At 39.3% G+C, this 22,656-nt stretch overlaps 1 protein-coding gene across 1 annotated transcript in view; it reads left to right on the top strand.

Moving 5' to 3' along the window:
- Positions 1-22,656, top strand: part of FGD6 (FYVE, RhoGEF and PH domain containing 6) — a 69,619-nt gene that overhangs the window by 1,434 nt on the left and 45,529 nt on the right. Inside the window, exon 2 of the mRNA XM_054274271.1 lies at positions 8,078-10,490. Within this exon, the coding sequence (XP_054130246.1) occupies positions 8,078-10,490 (2,413 nt within the window). The remainder of the gene's footprint in view (positions 1-8,077; positions 10,491-22,656) is intronic.

Raw genomic sequence — 22,656 nt, 5'->3', positions numbered from 1 at the left:
CACGCTGATCTTTTAAGAGTTAAACAGCTGTGCACATAAGTGTTAGGGGGTGCTCAAGAGCTGGGCTGTTAAAATTTGATACGTACTAAGTTTCAGAAAGTTGGGTAGTTTTCAGTAGTTAACAGTGATTTCATGACTTTTAGATCTTAGATGGTGTGACTAAATCGGTTTTAAGTGTATGTTATGGTGGTGTTTGTGGGGAAGGTGAGGACAAAGGGGTTCTGGTGAACAAAGTAAGCAAAAGAGAAAAAGGGATACTGAGGAATGTGAGAAAGTGAGACAGTTCCATGACAAATCTAAATTTTAGCAAGTTTTTCAAGATGAAGACATAAAGAGTACTGGGGCATAAAGAGGGAAGATGAGGGGTATTTGAGAGGGGGTGAAGAGTATTCTGTGTGTGATGTATTATGTGAAGATAAAATACATGGGGAACAGGTGAAACAAGATTAGAGATTCATAGTCCTGCTGACAACATCATGACAGCCTTTGACATTTCAGTTAAGGAGTTCCTAGGCAGGGTATGAAAAGGCTGAAGACTTCCAGAAGACAGTTCTGAAGGTTTAATATCCCTGTCTTGTTATTGCTGCAGAACTTAGTGGCTGTAATATACAGGCATTCTTTATAAAGCTATTGTTCATAAAAAGCATGAAAACCTAACAACTCCTGCATTTGAATTTCAGTCTTGTGACCTATAGAATCTATTTCCTACATTGAAATTATTTAATTGTGAATTCAGTTCTTACTCAGCCAGTTTTCTGACGACTGGTTGGTAATACAGCGTTTCTGTAAAAATGTTATTGGCTGTGAAGGCTTCAGGTGGAACTTGAAATGCTAGAAATCTTTCCTTCAGTTTGACTTGAGGGACCTAAGTGCCTCTCTTGGGTCTTCTTTTCATGTACCTTTAGGACAAAGCAACATGGTACACCATCATCTGTATTGCTTTAATTTTTTTTTTAAGTACCATTTGCCAGTGTATGCTTGATATGCAGGGCTTTCTCTAAGAGAGATACTATGCTATTTGAGGGACTGTGGTATGGGGAGAAACCCCAAACACAGCTTCTCCCCAAGGACAGAAGTTCCAAAAGGTCTGAGATTGATTACCCAGCCTTAACCTTGCTGCAGCTTACCTTGTGCCTTTCTAAATAATGCAGTGCATATTCAGTGTCTTGCTGTGTATCTTTTCTATTTCCTCTACAGAATTGTTTCAGTTACATCTCAGTCCAGAACTAACATAACTCCATGATGGAGTTCTGCCACAGCTGTTGCTTACATGTTTTAAAATGTCTATGTAAGTCTGGAATTGTTGCAGCTAAGGAACTATAGCACATTTAAAAAATACTTCTATATAATGTGAAGATTATCTCATTGTAGTGATCGACCCATATGTTAGTTTCAATCTTCACTTACACCTGTACTCCTGCCATTGCTTTCTCATGCACTGCACAAGATATATTTATATATATACACACTACATCCACGATGCCAATGAATGTCCATTTACTCATTTCTGCCTGAAAGTGTTATGCTGGCTTCAAGTATGTGCTTTGCCTTTAAAAGGAAAAAACAAAAGCTCAGAGTTATGAGTTTGACATTTATTATTTCTTGCTGGAGAAACAGTCCTTATATGTGAATCTATAGAGCTTATTTAATATGGGCAGAATGTATAACTTAGGCTTGAAATTGGATTTGACAACAACAATGAGAAAAATGTATTTTAATGTCAGAAATGTAGTTCAAATGGAAAAAACATAGCAGGAACAGAATCAACAAAATCAACATGACTTTTCCAATCAAACTTCATTGCTTTCAAGGATTGAAAAAAAATGAGGCCTGCAGCGTTTAATGTCCCTTTAACCCTCGAATGTGTCAAGTCTCATTAGAGTTACTCAGCTCTGTCTCTGCATGTGATCTTAAAAGGTTGTTTATTCATCTCTTGTCCTTGCTCTGAAGTTATCCCTAACTTTCCTGTTTTATTTCAATAAGTCAGTGAACAACCTAAGATTTTGAAATGGATGTTTTCCTTTTGCAGTTTAATTAGGATGTTTTCTAAAACTAGTGGCTTGGAAACCTCAGTTTTCCCTTGTACTTTAAAAACTACATGTGTTATCTTCCGGGATGTTATGACTCATTCCTTTTTTTGTTTCTTTTGAGCATTGTGGCACCTGAGAAAATCAGAGCCTCTCCATAATGAGAAAATAAATAAACATTTGCAGGAAATAAATTAATGATCACACAATACTTTTTTGAGGTGTTTACCTAATGAAACTTTCTTTTTGTAACTGAAAACAAAGTAATTGACCTGAAAAGCCTTGTAATGAGTCTTTAAAATTTAGGCTGCTGGAGAACAGGATTTTTAGAATATTTATGTGTTTCTTTCTGCAGTGTATTGAGTGCCAGTGCAATAATCTCTCAGCATATCTCAAACATAGCAGTAATTCTTTCTCCCTACATGTTCCTTAAAAGCAAGATTGGCTTTCTTGCTTCCAGATTGAGTTGTAGGGTTTTGTGCCCAAAATAGTCTCAGGAACAGCAAATTGGCTGCTGGAGCAGGCTCTTTCTTCATGTGAGAAAAAACAGCTCATTGAGCTCTTGGTAGATACCTTCTGGGCATTGCATCATTTTCATATGTAGCCTACAGATGTGATTTGCTGTATCTGAGAATTGAGTGTGCATATGCAAACAAGGTGCCACAAGAAAGCCAATGCATGTATTTGCTCTAGGCCAGCTGCTGTGTGGTAGCTGTTTGAAGCCCTTTTCTTTTCCTAGTGTGTGTGAAATAGATTTGTCAAGTAGTATGTGAAATATATGTAACCTTATAGGTTGCAGATAAGGAATAAACCTTCTAGGTTACAGCAAAGAAATAAACTGCCATATATATTGTGTGGTAAGGTAAGAGTATTCATACGACCAGCTTCTGTAAAGTAGCTGATTTGTTAAATTCACACCTTTGCTTACCCCATAGTAATTTGATTGTGTGCCCTTTTCTTAAGCTTAGGCTGAGCTGCTGTCAAAGTCTGATGCCGCAGTGATATATTTGTTTTACTTTCTTCTTTACTTCCTTGTTTTGTGGTTCAGAAGGGGCATTGCTTTAGGGTAGGTTGCAGGATCGTGCCCAGGTGACTTGAGTTAGTCCATAGAGCATCCTGAATACCACAAGGAGAATCTCTGTTCATATGAAGCATTGTGAGAAAAGGAATATCAAGTTACGTCAGCTTGATAGTGCCTAGACCCATTTGTCCCCTTTTCATGGACAGATGCAAGTCAACATGACTTGTTCCTGTTCTTTTGTTGTTCCAAAATATGGAAGCTGTTAACATGATCTCAAAGGTATTGGCATAAAGATTACCTGGGAAATACACTCCTTTAGCAACAGTAGGGTTTTTTGCAGATGAGGTAGTTCTATTTGATTTTTTGCCTCTCTTCATCTTCACATATCATTGTTTCTCCTTGTTCCTATGTAGGGCAGGGAAAAGAACAAGAGGTAAAAATTTGAAAAGGTTTTAAAGCTGTGTATTAGTAATGCTTAAGATTGCAATATCTTATTGGCTTTTCTGTTCATTCTCATGATAGTGCATAGGAGAAGACACACAAGTGTTTTTAAGTGAGGTCCTCAGTTGTCAAATTCTATCATCTGAAGAACAGAAATGGGCAGCGCTTTAGGGTCAAAAGACTGAGAGTAGAAGTTGTGTCAGGATGTTCTCATCCTCCTCTGAAACAAATCAAAGGAAGAACAGGAGCAGTCACCAGCCAGGCAATAACAAGTGTTGGTCACAGAGGAGATCAGCAGGATGAGAATGGGTGTTGCTTTTTCCTCAGCATGCTGAAGGATGTAATTCACCAGAGAGATAAATCTGTTTCTGTGCTGTGACCTGAAGTCAGACAGAGAGCACGTGCATTGATCTGCATGGGTGGTGCTAATGGCAATTTGTTGTTAGACAAGGAATGCCCTTTTAAATCTACCTTTTCTAAGGGGGTTAGGTGTTGGTAGTTTTAAGCACTTTTTTCCTTCAGCACTGAGCCTGGTATTGGCTGTTCCTGTGTGAGCAGCAGATTTCCTGTTAGTGATGGCAGCATTGCTAGTCACTTTATTTATGGATTTCTTCCTTTGCATAGTCAAACAGGTTGGAGGATATCTCTCTGACAGTTTCTCTGGCTCCTAAACATTTCATCTGTTTATGCAAATCAAATTTTATATTTCTACTCAGATTTGCATTTATTACTGGAATCCCTGGATGCAGGGATTCTCTTTGAGAAATGGGTTAAGGTTTGAGGTGGGAGTGGGGAAAATCATAGTGATTCTCTAATTTTCTGAGTATGACAGGCTAGAGAATCCAATGTCCAGTCCAAAGTTCCCTCTGAAAATTCTACACATGTCAGAAAGTGAATTTAGGTTGCCTGTAAGTGCATGTGGCTCCCCTACAACACTAGGTGAGATATTTCTGTAGTTAATTATCCTTTAGTTTTCATAAGATTTAGAGTTTTCTTTCTAGTTTGTGCATGTCAAACCTATGTGGTCAAATATGGAATTTCATCAGGGTTAGGTGGGGTTTTTTTTTGAATTTGGGGATTTTTTTTTGTGATTCAAGAACCATCTGTTACCCAAAACCTTTCACATGTGCATAAGTATATATTCTATTACCATCCTAGTTTTTAAATTCTTGGTTAAATTAATTAGGATGAGCTTCCTTGGGATTTGAAGCATAACTTTTAGACCTTGGATGCTTCTGTAGTTATTTCTAAGATTGCTGGAAGGTGACATTGCATTTCGCTAACAGTCTGGTAGGTAGCATGTACAGAAATATTTTCAACTCCCTTCATCTTTTATACTTAGCAGATTATTTACTGCTTAGCTTCAGACCTGCATGGAGCTCTCATAAAATAACTGTGTACAATGATTTCCAAATTCTCTTCGATTTTTACTCTCCGAAGCATAACCAACCATCTCTGTCCTTAGGTGAATAGCCTGTTCCATATGGCACCAGGAAAAAGCCCTCTGTCCAAACAACTAACTACCCCATGCATTTGCTCTATAACATTTCCTTGATTATATTTATTGGTTTTTACCTTGCTTTTGCTTGCCATTTAGCGAAAAGTCATTCTCATATGACTTCCAGTCATTCCTTACACCTTTATATATAACAGCTGCCTCCTACTTAGATGTTTTTTCTATTCTGGATGGGAAATTATCCCTTTTAGAGCACTGTTATGTAGAAATGTGTTTTTCATCCAACAATGAATTGAATTAGTTTATACTGAACTTTGATTCTCAATTTCTAATGTCAATCTACTATACTTTCACCCTTGTCAGCTGCTGTGGTTTTTTTTCTAAGTAGTTCATTGCTTGTATTCTTCAGAAACTTAAAGATATTTCGTTGAGGAAAACTACTGGTATGCATTCCTTCTTGGAGCCTTTCCTCTCACATCACATTTATGTTTGAAAGGGCTCTTCATCGCATTCCTTTCTGATGGTTGACTGCAGATCTGTATTGATACCGAGACTGTAATGTGCCTCTTAGTACATTGACCCATATCTACTCTAGATGTAATGTGCAATCAGTTTAAAGCAGACAGTGCTGTCTTTATTATGCCACACAATTTGCTGGTCTCTTCTGTCTGCCTGAATGCTTTTTAACATTGAAGTAATTTGAAAAATTCTGGTAGGCTTCAGAAATCACGTTGAATTGCACTTATTATCTGAAATGAATTTTTCTGCTCTGTTCATTATCCAGGTTTCCTCCACTGGCTTAGAGACTGTTCTGTTTGCTTTGCTTTTCTTTACACTTTCATGGTTTAGTTTTAATAAAACCATGGGGGATAATTTGATAATTTGATAATTTATATTCAGGTAATGGTGTCACGTCCTAACTTCTGAGTGTGCTCCCTAATAAATACTAGTTAAAAGCCCTGCAGAGTTATCTAGTTTGGTGGTATCCAAAATGTAAGGCACTCCCACTATAGAGAGAGAAACTTGCAAGGTTTATGAACTTCAGTTTATGTGTGGGAAAAATAATCCACAGGATATTGCTTACCTAGCCAGTGTTTAATGTCCCGTATCTTTGTCAGTCTGTTTCTCTCACTTGGGCGTCAGGAAGGGTTCCAAAGCAGCATGTCTCTCTCCTGTTTCCAGGGAGCTTTAACAACTTAGTAAATATTGCTGAACATGGCCCAGGTGTACTACTCTGTTGTGTTCTGTGACAAACTGGGCATCCCTTCTTTGTTTTTCTACCATGGAACACAGGCTCCTTTATTGCCGTCACTTCATATTCCAGCTGAATAAGCAGTTGACTTGTCTGAAAGTTGGTGTGCAGCTCTCTTTTGCTCATCAGGATCACTAGTTACCCACCTAAAGAGTTAATTTTATTTTTTCCTAGCTAATTGTTGATTCATTTCTCTGTGGGTTTGACACCTGCCTTGAGATGGGATGCAGAAGGTGGGATAACCTTAGAAGTAAGTTGCAGTTGGGTCACTGTTGTCAGTGGCTATAGGGAGCTGTACTTTTGGAAAGAAATTCTGGATTCCCTCTTGTAAAATTTCTTAAAAATTGTCTCTGCCATCAGAGTTTTATCTCTTCACTAATATAGTGGCAGCAAGGGCAGCCATTCTAAGTGTAGGTAGAGGCAGTCTGGGTACCATTTAGTGATTCATGTCCTAGAAAAACATGATTTTACTGTTTCTGCCTCTGCTTAGAGCAGTGGCTTGCTGTTTAGGAAATAGTTGCAACTGAGGGCATCTGCCCTTTTTTAAAAATTTATTTTACCCATCTAGGTTTCCTTCAAACAAACAAATCCCCACAAAACAAACCTAAACTTTGAAACTTCATTCTAATCTAAGCTAGAGATTAAGATATAGTGCATATCTATAATAATAGTGGTGGTAAAACACAACCAAACACCAAACTCACACTTCAAAGGGAACAATAAATCCATGGCTTACCTCATCTATTTGCATGTGAAACATTAACTAATGTGTTTTCTTGAGGGTGTTATTTAACATGTATATGACTTACTGAAAGTATACTAAAATATTGATCAAAATAATGGTAGTAAATACAGAGGTAATATATAAACAGTACAAGAAGCTTGTTTACTTTATAAATGTGCACATATAAAAAGCACTCAATGCTCTTAGAAATCTGAAAATATTCCAGCATATGGAAATGAATTGGTCATAAATAATCTCCTGAAATATTCAAATATTTTAGGCATACTTTAAAAAAAAGCAACCACAACACAAGCAAACAAAAAACCCCAAAACTACTCAAACAACTGGTTCAAAACTCCACAATCTCTAAGTTCCTCATGAGCTCCTTTTCCTGAGTGCTGTACACTTACACTCTGCCCAGGATTTGTCATCTTGTTGTGCCAAGTGGGTCATAATTCCTAATAGTGGTGACTGTTTCTAGGTCAGACAAGTTGGGAAGAGTAATTTTGTACAAGGCACAGAAATAGTGCTTTACAATGGAAAGGTACTGCCTTGCTACAAATTACTGCACTAACTCCATACCACAGACTAACTGAACTGCTGGTAGTGATATGCTAATTTTGCAACTGGTACAGTAATTCATCTTGGTATTGTTTGAAGAGGAGAGGAAGGGAACGAGGAATTTTGGGTTACACATTTCTCAAAGTGGTGGAGGAAGGGACTGATCTACCCTAGTCACTATTCTGGCTGTCCCATTGTCTTTGTGGTTTATTATATGTGTGGCACTTAACATGCTTGCAACATTTTAAAAGGGTATTGCAGTTAAAACTGCAGAACCAGGCTCTGCTTTTCTTGGCATGAGACTTTAGCATGTGAGGGAGTACATGTACTAATACTAGGTTAAACTGTTTGTTTATGAAAAGACTTTGAAAACGTCCCTACCACTTCTTGATGTGCCTATTAAAACAAAGAAAGGCAACTAGCAAAGAAGTGGTGTTAGGGAAGGAAGGCATGCTTTTAGGAGAAAAATGTAACCATACCCACATTGAGTTCTTGTAGATCAGAAATGTTACAAAACTTCTAATACTTCTGCATTGCAGGTGAAGTTGTTGTGTGGGCAGTGGTGACTAATGTCTTTGTTTTCCATTCTTCCTAGAAATTAAGAAGCCACCAGTGGCCCCCAAACCAAAATTTGTCCTAGGACACAAGGCAGCGCCTCCACCTGTCGCACCGAAGCCTGATATTGTACTTTGTGGTGGGATACAAGCAGCAAGGAAAACCAAGCCAGCAATTGCACCAAAACCAAAGGTTCTCAAGAGCTCCTCCATCCCTGAAGTTAAACCTCCATCGTCTACACGAAAAAGCACAAAAAGCTTTGAGGAGCACAGGGAAGATCCTTCTCAAACTCTAGACCATTTGAACTATAAAAATGAAACCTCAGAAGGGAGTACTGGAAATACAGCATATATTCTACCTGTGTCACCTTGCAAATTTGAATGCCTTCATAAACTTGGAAATGGAGAGAACCCCTGTAAAACTCAGATCATTCTCGAGCACTTTGACACCTTAGAAAACATCAAGCTTGGTGAAAGAAATGCACTGTCTCTGGGGGATAGTCACAATGAAAAATTGGCAAGTAGAAGTCAGGTGGTTTTGAAAGCCAGCATTTTGGAAGAGAAACTTAAGGATGTCCTAACTCACGGTGTGTTTCCTAACAGCAGTCCTGTGAGACACAGATATGCAGACAAATTTGACAAAGGGAATGGCAGCAGTTCCAAGAATGATGTTAAAATAGAGTTTATGGAACTTGTACAATCTTCGTCATCTTCTGAAGTAGTTAAAGGGAAGCAACAAAATGTTGATGGTAAGATTATTGCTGGTGAGTTTCAGATGTCTGAAATTTGTCCTAGTGAAAATAATCACTGTTGTTTTTCCTCATTGGACAAGGAAACTCTAGAGAATGAAAATTTAAGTAGTAATAGGATGTTTTCAGGTGAAGTGGGGATGAAAGCAGATGCTGATAAAGCCTCCCCTGAAACATCTTCAGTCCTGAGTTCCAAAGTGCTTCCTGTCCCTAAGCCAAGAAAGCCACGTGCTGCATGTCTAGTCCGTCAGGATGGCATAGACAGCACAGGAGAAGGAACAAAGGAACCATCTAATTCAGAGAAAGATTCTCATGGTGTTGTGGACCAAAGCTTAAAAAAGCCAGCAAGAATTAATGTCCTTGGTCAAAGTGTGTGTTATAGTAATAATGCAGAAGTGTTTCATCCTGAAAAATGTGAGGTAACTCAAAGCAATGCAGAAAAAGTGTCTCAGGTAAAGGAGCCTGCTGTGAAAGAGTCAGCTTCACAAAATCTTTTGCCTCAGTTTTCACACGGAAGTCCTGATTTGGGGAGACACGTTGAATCTTCTTTAAATGCAGACCATAACTTTGTGGATGAGATAACAGATGACACCAGTATGCCAGATGCTGTGGACAAAAGGACTGAGTTTGTCAGGTGTCATACCCTGTCCATGAGTTTGCCAAAGCAGGTCAAATTGGCAAGCAGTCAGCACTCACCTGCTGTCAACAGCCTTCATGTTTTCCCACAAAACTTGGAAAATAAAGAACTTAAAATAAAGGATGGGAGTTCCCCAAAAGTTATTCCTAAGAAACCACAGAGACATGGCCTTCCAGCTGCTGGCCTGCTGAAAAAAGCTGCATCGGCAGAGCTTGTGGACAAAAGTTCTTACACCTGCAGTGAAGACAAATCGAGCAGCCTTCTAGAAGGATCTCCCTTTGCACATCCACGAGCCAAGGAGCAGGATGCACTTTCGTCTTGTGACATACCCAAACGTTCTTCTGAAAAACCCGTCTGGAAGTTACCTCATCCTATTCTTCCCTTTTCAGGAAATTCTGAATCATTAAAAACTGCCGCCAGTTTCAGCCACCTGACTGTTGTGACGAAGCCTAGGGCCAAGTCTCTCTCTGCTGTGGACATGGACAGGACAGACAAGCCCTGCAAAGACCATCACAAGAAAAATAGCTTGAAAAAGCTTCTGAACATGAAACTGTCGGTTTGCTTAAAGAAAAGCGACTTCCAAAAATTTCTGTCTAAAGGCAGCCAGTCAGTGGAGAGTGCTATTACCAGCCTTTCCAATGGGAATGGGTATGGAAATAGCAGCAGTAATATAGGGTCTGTAGGCAGTGAAAGGAAAGCTAAATCTGCCAAGGCACATTCTGTAGAAATAAGTAGTCCGGCATTACAGAAGAAGAGGCAGAGAAACAGAAGTCAGCCTGAGATGCGAAATAACCAAAGGCTGGAGTCTTTAGAAAGACATGGACTTTTGGCAGAGAATTTGTCCCAAATGCCTCTGAATTCTGTAACCAGCACTTGTGATCCAGAATATGAGAATGTGTGCCACTATGAGGAAATACCTGAGTATGAGAACTTGCCTTTTGCTATGGGTGCTAGGAGAAATCTCTGCTCGGAATGGCAGAACTCCAGCAGCGTGGAAGACCAGAGCACTGACTTCTATGAATTTGAGGAGCCTTGTGAAGCTACAAGCAGGCATTGGAGGCTTGACAGGTAAAATAAGGAGAAAAGGGAAGTTAAACAGCTGCATTGTAACTCTGTTGTTGTAAGTATGATTAAATGATAACTTGAGAGCCTGTACCTCTTCCATTAAATGTCAGCAGGACAGTTGTTTCTGTATATCTTTCTGTAGGCTTTTGTTATTTTGAAAACTCCTTGCACTTGGCAGTGAGTCAAAAGGAAAAGGAAGCTAGCTTTTCCTCATATATTCCTCAAAGTTTGGGAAACTTTTCCACGTTTAATTAAAGCAAATCAGATACAGTCATGTATTTGTATTCAAAAATACTTCAGTGGGGAGTAATGAACCTTACCAGTCTCACAGTGAACTGCAATAACCATCCAAAGAGTGCATAGTTGCTAGGTTTGTAGGGGGAATGAATATATTTTTAGATCTGTTGATAGAGCTGGGAAGAGCAGACAAGCTTTTGGTTATGCAAATTCTTTATCAGGTCTGGAAAGCTTTTTTGGGTATAACAGAAGCTCCTGCCTCTCTCTAAATACAGTGAGTCCTCTGAGTCTGTCTGTGCTCCCAGCAAAGGTGATAGTGGTGCACAGTTTCTGTGTGACTCATAGAATATTAGCATGATGGGGTTTGGTAACTGCAGGTTGCTGCTGTGTTTCTTTAGCTCAGGAGGCAGTGGAGACAGATAGTGTCAGCAGATTCAAAAAGGGATTGGACAGGTTCATAGATACGAGGAAACAGCCTCCATTTGCCCCAGGGAGTTTAAGATTTAATATTAGGAAAAATTTATTCACTGAAAGGGTGGTCGGTCATGCACTGGGATAGGCTACCAAGGGAAGTGGTGAAATCACTGTCCCTGAAAGTGTTCAAGAAATGTCTGTCTGTGGCACTTGGGGACATGGTTTAGTGATGAATTTGGCAGTGCTTGTTTAACTGTTGGACTGAATGATCTTTGAGGTGTTTTCCAACCTTAATGATTCTGTGATTCTACATCCAAAATGGCTGCTAAATGGAATAGGCAGGAATAGATATTTTAATATTTGTATTGTTGTGATGGATGCTGGGAGGAGAAATGAGTCACAGGGAGTGGCCAGACTCATGTGCTCTCCCTAAACAGCATCACTTAGTGTGTCTGTCAGTGTGGTAACATGTAAAGCATCACTTTGTCCCAGTATGGTATCATGCAATTTCTTAACTTCAGCTGATCAGTTTATCTTACAGATCCTAAAGATTTATCTCAAACCAGCAATAAGGATTTGAATCAAATATGCAGGCTGGATATTTTAAAGTCCCCGGCAAACTTCTTCATGCTCTTGAGAACATATGCACAATGACAAGAATAAATGAATTAGCTTCTACATAGTCACATTTAACTTCCTTTTTCACTGGGAGTTACTAAGCTTTGTTTCATTTTGGATGTGTATATAGTAAACACATGCTCCAAAGAATCTGTGTTCTCTTAGATAGGAAGAGACAAATATTTTAAGGGGCATCCTATGTTAATTGTTATGTAGCTAATATTATCAACATAGGTCTGTTTGTTGGGAAGGGTGAATCCTTATAATGGAAAATAGGATTTCTAGTTATGGGCTAGGTACTGGTACATTTTATTCAAGTGGTTGTTGAGTACGTTTATAGTTTACAGCAGGGTGTTTCTTAGTTTTGTCTTTGGTATACACTGACAGAGTGTATGCTTTTTGTTTAAGTCTAATCTTAGAGCATCTTTCAGGGATTTTGACCATGTTGTCTTGGTATTTCCTCAATTTGATGTACCTAAGAAGGGTGAGACCAAACTTGCATAAGGATGCATTTCATGTGTTTATGTGACTCATTTTGGTTTATGTTGCTTTGTTCTGAATACAGGTGAGTATCTGTCAGCTTTTAGGAAGAGGATAGTTTTGCTGTATGAAGCATAGTAGATGTGAGATTGCAATTGCTCCTGAAGTGAAATTCTGTAGTTTTCTTATTTGCCTAAATGTGTGAGATTTATTATTTCCTGTCCACACAAACTTTCCCCAGTATCAATGGTGATATAAGGGTTTAAATGGTCTCTCTGACACCCCTACACCTGAAGCTGCTCCCTAAATTGGATGTCCTTGGCTGGGTTTGTGTTGTTTTTCTTTAAGAAGCACCCATAGAAAACAAGAACTAGACCCATTAACATGTTTATTTTAAATCAAATGAAATAGTTGGAAACTGCCTTAGGAAACAAGTGATGCATGTAGTTACTTCAACAGATTTCATAGAATAAAGAAATCCCTAGGGGAAAAAAAAAGGCTCATAGCAGTACAGTAGTCTGCTGACCTGGAGCAGTGCTGCTGGGAGAGCAGGGATGAATATTCGTTTTGGCTCTGCCTTGGGAGGTGGAAGGGTCCTCGCCCAGACGGGCCAGGCAGGCAGCTTCTCCAGTTTTCCCATCCAGTATTATCTCAAATCCTTTGAAGCTTCCTTATCGATGTTGTCTTACCGTTTCTGCATAGTTCTGTAAGAGCTTTTTATCATTTCCTGGGCCAGGCTGTATTATAAAACCAGTTGGAGAAACAGTGCTGCTGTTGTTACTGAAATAATTGCCTCTCGCGTTTTCCCCTGCCTGTCAGAACACGCACTCAGCTCTTTTTCATAGATTGTGGCACACAGATTCCTGTAATGCACTGCTAATGGGCATCTCAAAGCAAATTGTCTTATGATTAAAACCAATGTACAAATGAGATTGTTCTTCTGAGAAATTCAGACCAATAGCCCACACTTCTAAGCCCCCATAAAAGCACATTCAGTATATTAAGTCTGAATGCCAGTCTTGCCATTACCAGAAGAGTTCAGTGGTGTGTTCAGCTCACACTACATTTCTTTCTGGAGGAAGAAATAAAATTTGATAATGTACTGAATGCTTTGGTGGTTACAGAGGAATTTCCTCACAATCCCATGTGGTGAAACCAGTATGCTTTAATGGAGAATGGTAATAGCTTTTGACGCATTTATCTGAACTTCGTATGTCACGTTCAATTCAGCTATGTATTGTTTGCTTGAGCCTTCCCACAGGGAATTTCATGCAAGTGGCAGGCCTGGGTAATTAATGGTAGGTAGCAGTTGTCAGGATTTAATTTCTGAGATATTTGATGTCAACCTCCTTTCTACTGAAAAGAGAAGGCTTGGCGTTGAAAGGAAGAGAGTCAGGGTCCTGATCTGGTGTATGAACCACTGAGGTGGAACAGGTGCTGCTGCTGCTGAGAGTCAGAATGGATTAGGCTTTTGTTAAGTACTTCATGGGAATATTCTCAATAAAGTAAATAATGTCAATAGCTTGGGAGCAGATAGTCTATGTTTTGTTTCCACTATACAAAAAAGAAGTCTTTCAAAATGGTGTTGAAGGATTATTTATTTTTGTCTAGCCTACCTGTTTAACTGCCAATTTAAAATGGATAATTTAGATGAATGGGCTTTTATGAGTACTGTATAAACAAAGTGAGTGAAGACTAGATGCTGTAAGATAGAAAATGTTCTGTTAAGTGTAAAAGAAGTTTTAAATATCATTATCCAGTCAGATAATAGGAAATGCAGCTCCCTGGGATTGCTGGATTTTTTGGGGTTTTTTTTATGTTTGGGTTTTTGGTTGGTTTGTTTGTTTTGGGTTTTGTTTGTGGTCTTCCTTTTGGTATTACATTTTCCTATGCAAGGCAGTTGTATTTTAGGTTGAGTGAGTCTACTCCTTCAGCCTCCTGGGAATAGCATACTGTATTTACTGGCTACTTTTGACAGTGTTCCTTGAAGATATTGCAAATGTACATGACTGCTATTTTATTTATGACTGTGACATTGTGTTTCCAGCTAGGATTTTTCTTTGGAAAGGCCTGGAGAGGGGGGAGTACCATGTGACAACAATCCTTTATGATTTCAACGCTGGTTTAATCAAATATTACTTTGTATTTTACCCACACCTGCTGATTTAGAATAATCCATTGGTTTTCTAGCAATGAGCATATCAATGCAAAATATAAGTTTAATTTTCTGTACTAAATTCTTCTTTGGGGACTGAGTCCCCAGAGGTCAATTAAGTGTCCATGAAAACCTTCGTGGAATATTGAATTTCGTATTGAAATCTGTGTGGTTAAGCACTTTGCTTTGATACATATTCCTCTTTGATGTTGTGGTGGGGGTTTTTTGTATGTTTTGTGGGAGTTTTTTGTGTGTGTTTTTAGGGTTTTTTTGTAATTGCAAAATTCCCATTCAGAAACACTAAATTAATAAAAGACTGCAAGATCTAAATAGCATTTAAAATATTGCAAGTTCAAACCCTTATGCTGAGATTTGAATGCGCAAAATACATTTTAGGTATTGGATGTGTTATACCCATGTCTTCTTTTTATTGAATTTTTTTTGATAGATATAATTTCTTGATAAATAGAGGCCAAGTATGTAGAAATAGATTTTTTTTTTAATATTTCATAGGGTCTCAAAGATTATTTTCTGATCTGAAGAAGGTCAGTTCTTCCTTCTGCATCAGCTCTGCAGTTTTGCCTTGTCTTCCAATCTCCCCCGTGTGTCTAGCTGGCTTCTGCCATCCTTGGTTGTACATAAAATTCTTTCCCTGCAATTGCCCGTCAGGTTTTAATGAAATAGCTTTGCTAATAGGCTATTTAGCTTTCCTTTCAGGCTTCGTTATCCTCGGCCATGTGTTGTCACTGGCTTTCTTTCTGTGTTGTGCTTCCTTGAGCCTGCCTTTCTTTTGCCCTCCCTGCTTTTCTCAGTGGTGGTGCAGCAGGGATGCCTCTGCCAGCTCTGGGGGTTTGTCAGTGGGGAGTGAGTCAGAGGGCTCAGGTCTGCAGCCTCTCGGGCAGCCCCAGCCCCGAGGTGGGGACAGACACAGCAATCCTTGCCTGTCACATGAAAGGAATAAGCCGGTTTGCTGACTTGTCACTTTTTGCTCTTACAGACCGCGAAGAAACAAATTCTGTAATTGGTAGGCATGTGTAATCAGAGTCACATCGTGGAAATGTTGGTGAGAAGTGGTAGTAATACAGTTGCTTGGGAATATTGATGTTTCACATAAGGACTTAGGGGACAGTGCAAGTGCTGGGACCCTTGGCTCTGGAATTCCTCCATTTTGTAGTGTCAAGTTCATTATTTTGTACCACAAGTGTAGCTACATGGAAGGCTCACAGTTAGTTGCTCAGGAGAGCATATGGACTGTTTTGGGTTTTCTTTTCTTTCTTTCCAAGAGACTTTATCTGAGTCAGTGTCTCCATGGTCTGCTTTTCCAGTAAGAGAAGTTTTCCTTAGCATTGGAGTGTCTTTCAGTTGTACAGCTTTACAGTGTAGTCTGCTATACAACTTGAAATAAAATGTGTATACTGTAAGAAGAAAATAGGTACTCTGGAAAAATACTCAAATCTTCAAAAGCAAACTGGTAGAACCATGCTGATACTTTCCTCTCTTGACTCCTCCTCTTTTTAAGATTTTTAATATCAGACTAAATAGAAACTTCATTACAATCTTGACACATCCTCATGCAAATATGTTTTTGAGATGTGCTGATTTAATCTGTTTTGACAGTGGGAGAGATCCTGAGGTCTGATTGTCTTAATCTTCAATGAGAGAGAGAAAGAAGTTGGAGAACTGCATTTTTCCAATACTGTTATTCTGGTGTACAGTTCATTCAGGAAAAGATTTAAAATGTCTTATGACATCAAAATAATTGTGACGGTCCCAAGATGGTAGTGAAAAAGAATTTTTGTCTTTGATATTTATTTAATCCCTCTTTTCAAGGGCTCCCTCTTGATTTTGGTAAAAGAAAGAGATGGGTATAGAAGACTGGCACGGCCAGGAAAACTTCTGACAGAGTTGGAGGAGCAATAGCAAAAGTCTTGTAAGTGATCAGGTGGTATTAAAAGTGCTGCATAAAAACAGGTGTGGTTTCAGTTCTCGATGTTATCTTTTTATTTTACGAGAGGCAGTAAGATGGTGTCAGTGCTGATGAGGCAGGCAGTGCTGTGAGCACTGCCCAGCTGCTGGGTGAGTCCTCATCTGCTCGCCAAAAGATTTGGTGGCTACTTTGGTCAGTCTTGTGCAGTCTAGAAAATTACATCGTATTAACCTTGATGCACATGCAGTCCTTATTAAAAATGGCACTAAAAGAGCCATTTGGAGGGTAAGCTGTGCTATCCTTTGTTTCCCGCTGAAGAAATGCTCATCGCAGATAGCAGAAATGTCCAGACTTGCGTTGCCATTGCTCCCCCGGTACAATGGAAGGATGTCCTTGTCCTTCCGGTGCCGCTGCCCTCAGCCCAGTGCCTGGCTCGTGGCCTCAGCTGGGGCTGGCTCCGTGTGCCGTGGGGAGCCAGGGAAGCACAGAGCTCCTGAGTCCCTTAGGCTCCTTCCTACCCCCTGCTCGTGGCCAACGGGAACTCGAGCGTCACGCACTTGCGGAAATTAATCTGCAGTGCTTTATCTTTTTCTTTCCTCTTTTATTCCATGTCTGTGTTTTTCCTCATTTTGGCGTTCTTCATATGTATTTCCTTTTCTTGAAGGCGGAGGAAGCTCAGTTAACGCTGCATATTTGTCACCGATGGTGGCCTTTCTCCCCCGCCTCCACTGTGTGCGCTCTGTCTCCTTTTGCCAACTGTGATATAAATTAGCAAAATGTAGCTCTAGAGAATACATCAGATGCAGAGTGGAGAGTCTAATGGGATATGAGAATTGATGAAAGACCCATTTATATGTTCAACAGCAGCCTTTTCCTGTGGGTTAGTTTCAGCATCAGCTCAGGAAATGTGCTTGTGGAGCACTGTGGCACAGTGATATTCCAACTGCATTCTAATGTAGTAGTATCTGTAAAACAGTATCATTTTTAGGTGGCACAAAATAAATGTGTAAAGAAAGTGATCAAAATATAAACTTAGTTTTTTATTTAAATGCCAACAGTGATATTAATATGCCACATTTACCCAGCATTTCTATTTGACCTAGTTAAAGATGTTTTAATGAATAGATTTACAAAACTGCAGCTATGTTGTTTCAATGCACTAGATAAAATTTAGGTAAAGAAATGCTTGGTTTTATTTTAAATGCTACAATCCAGTAAGCTTTATTTAGAAACATAAAGTTTATGCAAGTTTTAATTTTTCTTTGAAATATCTTTGTGCTTATGAAAAACTGTTCTACTCAAGCAGAAAAAGACTAAAGAAATCTTTAAGGTAGTTTTTACCAAAACTACCATTTTGGAAGCTACAACCTGAGCCTTATGGCTCAGTGATTTCAACTGATGAAAGTTCACTTGAGTTTTTTGTTGCTTTTTTCCCAGTGGTGTTTGTGGAGGTGGGCTGTTCTGTACAGATTTTTAGAGAAGATGAAAAGTTTATAAAGAGTGTCTAAATCCCATTCTTCTAATTTGTGCAAAAGATTAGAGGAAGACATAGCAGAAGTCTAATAAATAATCTTGCAAGCAGCTCAGTTGTTCTTTACTCTCAGTCTGTGTTACTCTTGACCAAACTATTTCACCCCCTCTTTTCTGACATACTGTCCAGGAAGCTGCATCAGCTCCCGTGCGTGCAGAGTTGTGTGTTTAGGAACTAAGCCACTTCATTTTTATTTCAGATCTAGGTCACTGCCTTTTGAGTAATCTGTTACTCAGCTTTTGTCATCTTCTCAATATCTGGTATGTAAAAAAACCCAAGTGCAATAGGATGTGCATTATTTTTAAATTGAGTGACCAGCTGTTTGAAGAGAGATACTGGAGCCCTGATTCAGGAATAGTCATGCAAAAATCATAAAACTAATGCTGAGTCAATAGAGAAGATATTGGGTAGGGCCTTGCATTAACTGTGATTACAGTGAGCAGAAGTAGCTATGCATTGAAATGTCACTGTAGCTCTGGCTTGTAGCTCTTACAGGGTAAGATCAATTTTATTTGAAATGGGTATTAATAGGAAGTTTTGTTCTCACTTGGTTTGAGTTTTCCCTTTCCTATTTGATACATTTGTTTTGACTTCTTTTGTCACAATTACATTCTAGTTTACCAGAAGTCTATTTAGTGTGTGCTAGTTCTCTTGTGGTTTTTCCTTTTTTTGTGTGACTGGAAAATGAAGTGTTGTTTTTATTCTGATCCTGCTGCCCTTTCCCAATCTTCTACATCCCACAAGGGTCTGTTTTGTGAATTGAGGCAAGTTAGAATAAGAGGTCCTGATTGTGAACAAATGCCATATTTTTCTGGTCCTTTTTATATTGCTTTTTACAGGAGCTTCTTCCAAAGATCTTTCCCATGAGCATTGCAGCTCTCGCAATGAAACAAGAGTTAATGATAGAGGAAGGCAAAAAGATTTAAATTCTACTGTAAATCTCTGCAAGGAGATAATTTGAGAGCTGTTCACACCTTTTTTAAACTGTGCTTTCCAAAGTCATGCTGCACAGTATGCTCATGACTGTAAATTCTCTTTACCTACCCTGGGAGAGAGGTAATCCCTCACAGCATTTGGTGGTGATGGAAGCACCAGTGCAGGGATCTCTTTCCCTTTACATGCTTCCAGCCAAGGGTTTAAATCCCTAGGTTTTGCCACAGTACTTTACAGTACCAGTGCTCAATACTGTCCCATTGTTCCCTCCTGGATCATATTCTGCTACATTGCATCATCTGCTTTGGGCACCTTTGCTGGGATGGGTAAGATAAGGAAGACTCCTGGCCTAGGCTGCATTTCACTCTCATTTTTTGCTTCATGATCCAATATGCCCAAAGCAGACTGGAAAAGCAGAGGGACATGGAGATGACAGTGAGGGAGGGGATTTTTTAGCTCTAATGGTAGACACCCACTGTTGTTCATAAGGTCTGAAGTTCAGGTGACAGTTCTGAATTTATGACAGGTTAGGCTCCAGGTGCATCTGGAGTGATATGAAATTCATCTTTATGCTTTCTAGACTGGCTTGTGAAAGGAATTGTGCTGATGTTGACTTCTTCAGGCTGGTTGTGGAGGGAAGGTATTCAACAAAATGTAACTCAATCAAAAGGTGCAGTAATTGACGCCTTTTGCTGATCAGTTACCTCATTATATATTAAACATTCCATAGAAACCCACTTGTGATCTTGGTTAGTATTCATGGTTATTTGTCAATCTAAGTGTCTGTCCTGCTCGGTCTGATGTCAGCTGTGCCTGGCTGTTCAGAAGCTGAGCTGTCCCACTGTGAGCACCAGTTTTCTTGCAGACTTTTAAAGTGAGACCTCTGTCTGTCTTATCCTTTTCTTTTCTAATGTGGCTTTGCTGTGGTGAGTGTAGAAACATCTGAAGCATGCATGTGTGTTTATGTTGAACTTTCCAGGGAACTGAGGAATTGTCAACAAACGTCTCACTGAAGATGACTTCGGTGAGAGGCTGCCTGTGGTGAGCTATCCTTGGGTGCCTCTGGCCTCAGGAGCTCACGTTTGCAAATCACAGCTAAATAAGGAGATAATTTGACATCTGTTTGCACTTTTTTTTAAACTGTGCTTTTTAAAATTGTGCCATGGAAATATGAGCATGACTCTTTGATCATAGTGTGCCTGAAGTAGGGTTACTGACAGAATGGATTACTTAATAAATTTTGTACCTGTTTTTTTAATGTGAAGCGCATATGACAAATGTGGGTTTTTTTGTTTTGGGTTGCTTTTTGGTGCTTTTTGTTGTTGTTGTTTTTTGTTTTGTTTTTTTGTGGTGTTTTTGCTCAGAATGTGAGTCAGCTGTATTTTTCTTTCATCTCATTGAGGAAAGTAGTATGTGCTGCCTTGACCTGAGGATAACAAATCCTAAACTGAATGCTGCTGGCTGCAAACACTGGGATAACTTGGTTCAAGCAAGTCAGGTGCAGAAGTTTGCAACGTGCTCAGCCAAGTATAGAAGGAGCTGCCAGTGGCATGATCTAACAGCCCAAATGTCATGGCAGCTCTCACAGTGTTTGTGATACCCTCCTTGCCCAGAAGTCCCAGGTGTAACCAGTGAGTGCCAGAGGTAAGGACTGGGACAAAGAGGGTAGTTCTTGGTGTTTGTCCTGGCAAGAGCAAACTCCTGGCATTTCCACATGGCCTCTCTCAGCAGCCAGCCCATTGCCCAGGAGGCAGCAGACAGCTTTCAAAGTGGAAATGGCTCTGAATGAAAATGCATTTCAAATGGATTGTATTGAGCTTTTCTTTTGATAGTGTATTTCTGTCATCAAGATCTTGGCTTTTTGTAAAAAAAGGGGACACTAATGAGTGCATACAGTACATATGATATTGTTTAAAATAATTCAGTTTCAGTTATTGAAGTCTTTAAATTGAAATTTGGAAAAGGAACCTGGAGTGCACAAACTATTTTCAGTTGTAGTTGCTCAGCTGGATGCTAGTAGTTTCTGTTTTCTAGCTGTGATTCTTGAGGAGTGTTTATATTTGTAGTCAAATCCTTAAAATTCCTTAACCAGCCTGGAGAGAATATAGCACAACAGTGCTAAGCAATGCAAATAGTCATGGATTCATTGGTTTGGTTTGTTTGCCCTTTGTTTTGTGGTGTTTTTTTTTTTTTAATTTTAAAGAGCACTATAGAGGTCTGTTTTATTCCTTGCCATGCCACCTGTGGCAGGATCACTCACAGAAGGAACTAGTGAATCTCACCAGCATGATCTATTTAGGTAGTCTTAAAAGATATAAACAAAAAGATCAAAATCAATTGTCATGTTCCTTGAGATCACACCAATAAAAATCCATATCTGGTTGCCTTTTTTCTTGTTATTTGTCATAATAATAATTTATTAATATCATTGACATCTTACTGCAGGAGAACAAATGGCATAACGTTAGTGCTGGTGTGTAAAATCATATTTGAGAGGGCACCTTGCTATCTTGCTCTCTTGCTGTGAAAAAGCACCATTTTTGGCAGAGAAGCTGAAGCCCAAGCAGCTTGGCTGCAATAAGGCAAGCAGTCTCCAGGGCTGGCAGCCACATCAGCACTGAGACACAGCAGCATCCACCGGCCTTTCTCACTGTCCACTGCCCCTGGAGAAGAGAGATGTGATCTCAGCTTCAGCTTGTTTCATCTGTGAGTCTGTCATTAAACCAGAGAGGTGACTGATGCTGTAGAAGTCATCCCCCTGGCCTGGGTTGCATTTCATCTTCATTTGCTGCTTCGTGGTCCAGTGTGCCTGAAGGAGAAATGAAAAGCAGGGGGACATGACAAAAACAAGGGATGGGATGTTTTTAGCTCTAATGGTAAACAGCTACTGTTGTTCAGGGAATCTGAAGATGGAGTGAGGGGTGAATATTAAGCTCCAATTAAGCTCCAGGTGCATCTAGAGTGATATGAAATTCATCTTTGTGCTTTCTAGACTGGTTTGCTGGTGTTGACTTCTTCAGGCTGCTTGTGGATGGGAGGTATTGCAGCAAAATGTAACTAATCCAAAAAGTGCTGCAATTGATGCCTTTACTAATCTTGCTGATCACTAATCCCTTTATGTATTTTCTTAAACCTTCCATAGGAGCCCACACATGATCTTGGTTGGCATCCTTTATTATCTTAGTGCTTTGCTAAGTATGCTTGCTTTCTAGAACTGGTTTTCTTTTTCCAAAAACCTGCAGTAATTAAATAATAAAGACACTGGACTGTCTTTAAAAAGAAGCATTAAATAAAAGCAGAAGAAATTCACTAAACAAAACAAAAGGATTATTAACCAAGCATTAAGTTCACTTTTGCTTTGACTTTCCAGGAGCATCTTCTGTTGTTTGAACACCCAAATCAGGTAATTACTTCCTAAATTGTTTTGAGATATTAATTCAAGTTCTATATTTACAGTCCTTCCTTGAAAGAGATTCTGAATTTAGATAGTACCAAGCAGAAAAGATTCTATAGAACATTTTGTTTTTAGGTCTTTTACCATTGCATTTTCCCAGAAGTGAAGAACTAGAGTTCATGGAGGGAATCAGTTGGTGAGGCATGCTTAGAGCTATTGGGAGTACTAGGGGCTGTGAAAAAATGACAATGTTATCAGCTATTGCCTTCACAGAGAGCCAGTGTGCTTTTAGGTCTTAAAAAACTAGTAGCTGAACATGCCTTAATTACTAAAATTGATTGCAGGGAATGGTGATGTTAAAAACTGAAAATGGATAAGCACTAATAATAGTAGCTTGCTCTCTGGGGAAAAATTTTTCACACCTTGCTTGAGGTGCAAGCAGCTGTGAAAAGTTGGTGAAATGCTGTAATGATACAAAAA

Source organism: Melozone crissalis, unplaced genomic scaffold (genome assembly GCF_028551555.1).
Source record: "Melozone crissalis strain CALT ecotype California unplaced genomic scaffold, PUWL_Pcris_2 ptg000004l_1, whole genome shotgun sequence".
Taxonomy (NCBI): domain Eukaryota; kingdom Metazoa; phylum Chordata; class Aves; order Passeriformes; family Passerellidae; genus Melozone; species Melozone crissalis.
The sequence above is the reverse complement of the archived record's forward strand: the minus strand, read 5'-3'. Positions and strand labels throughout refer to the sequence as shown.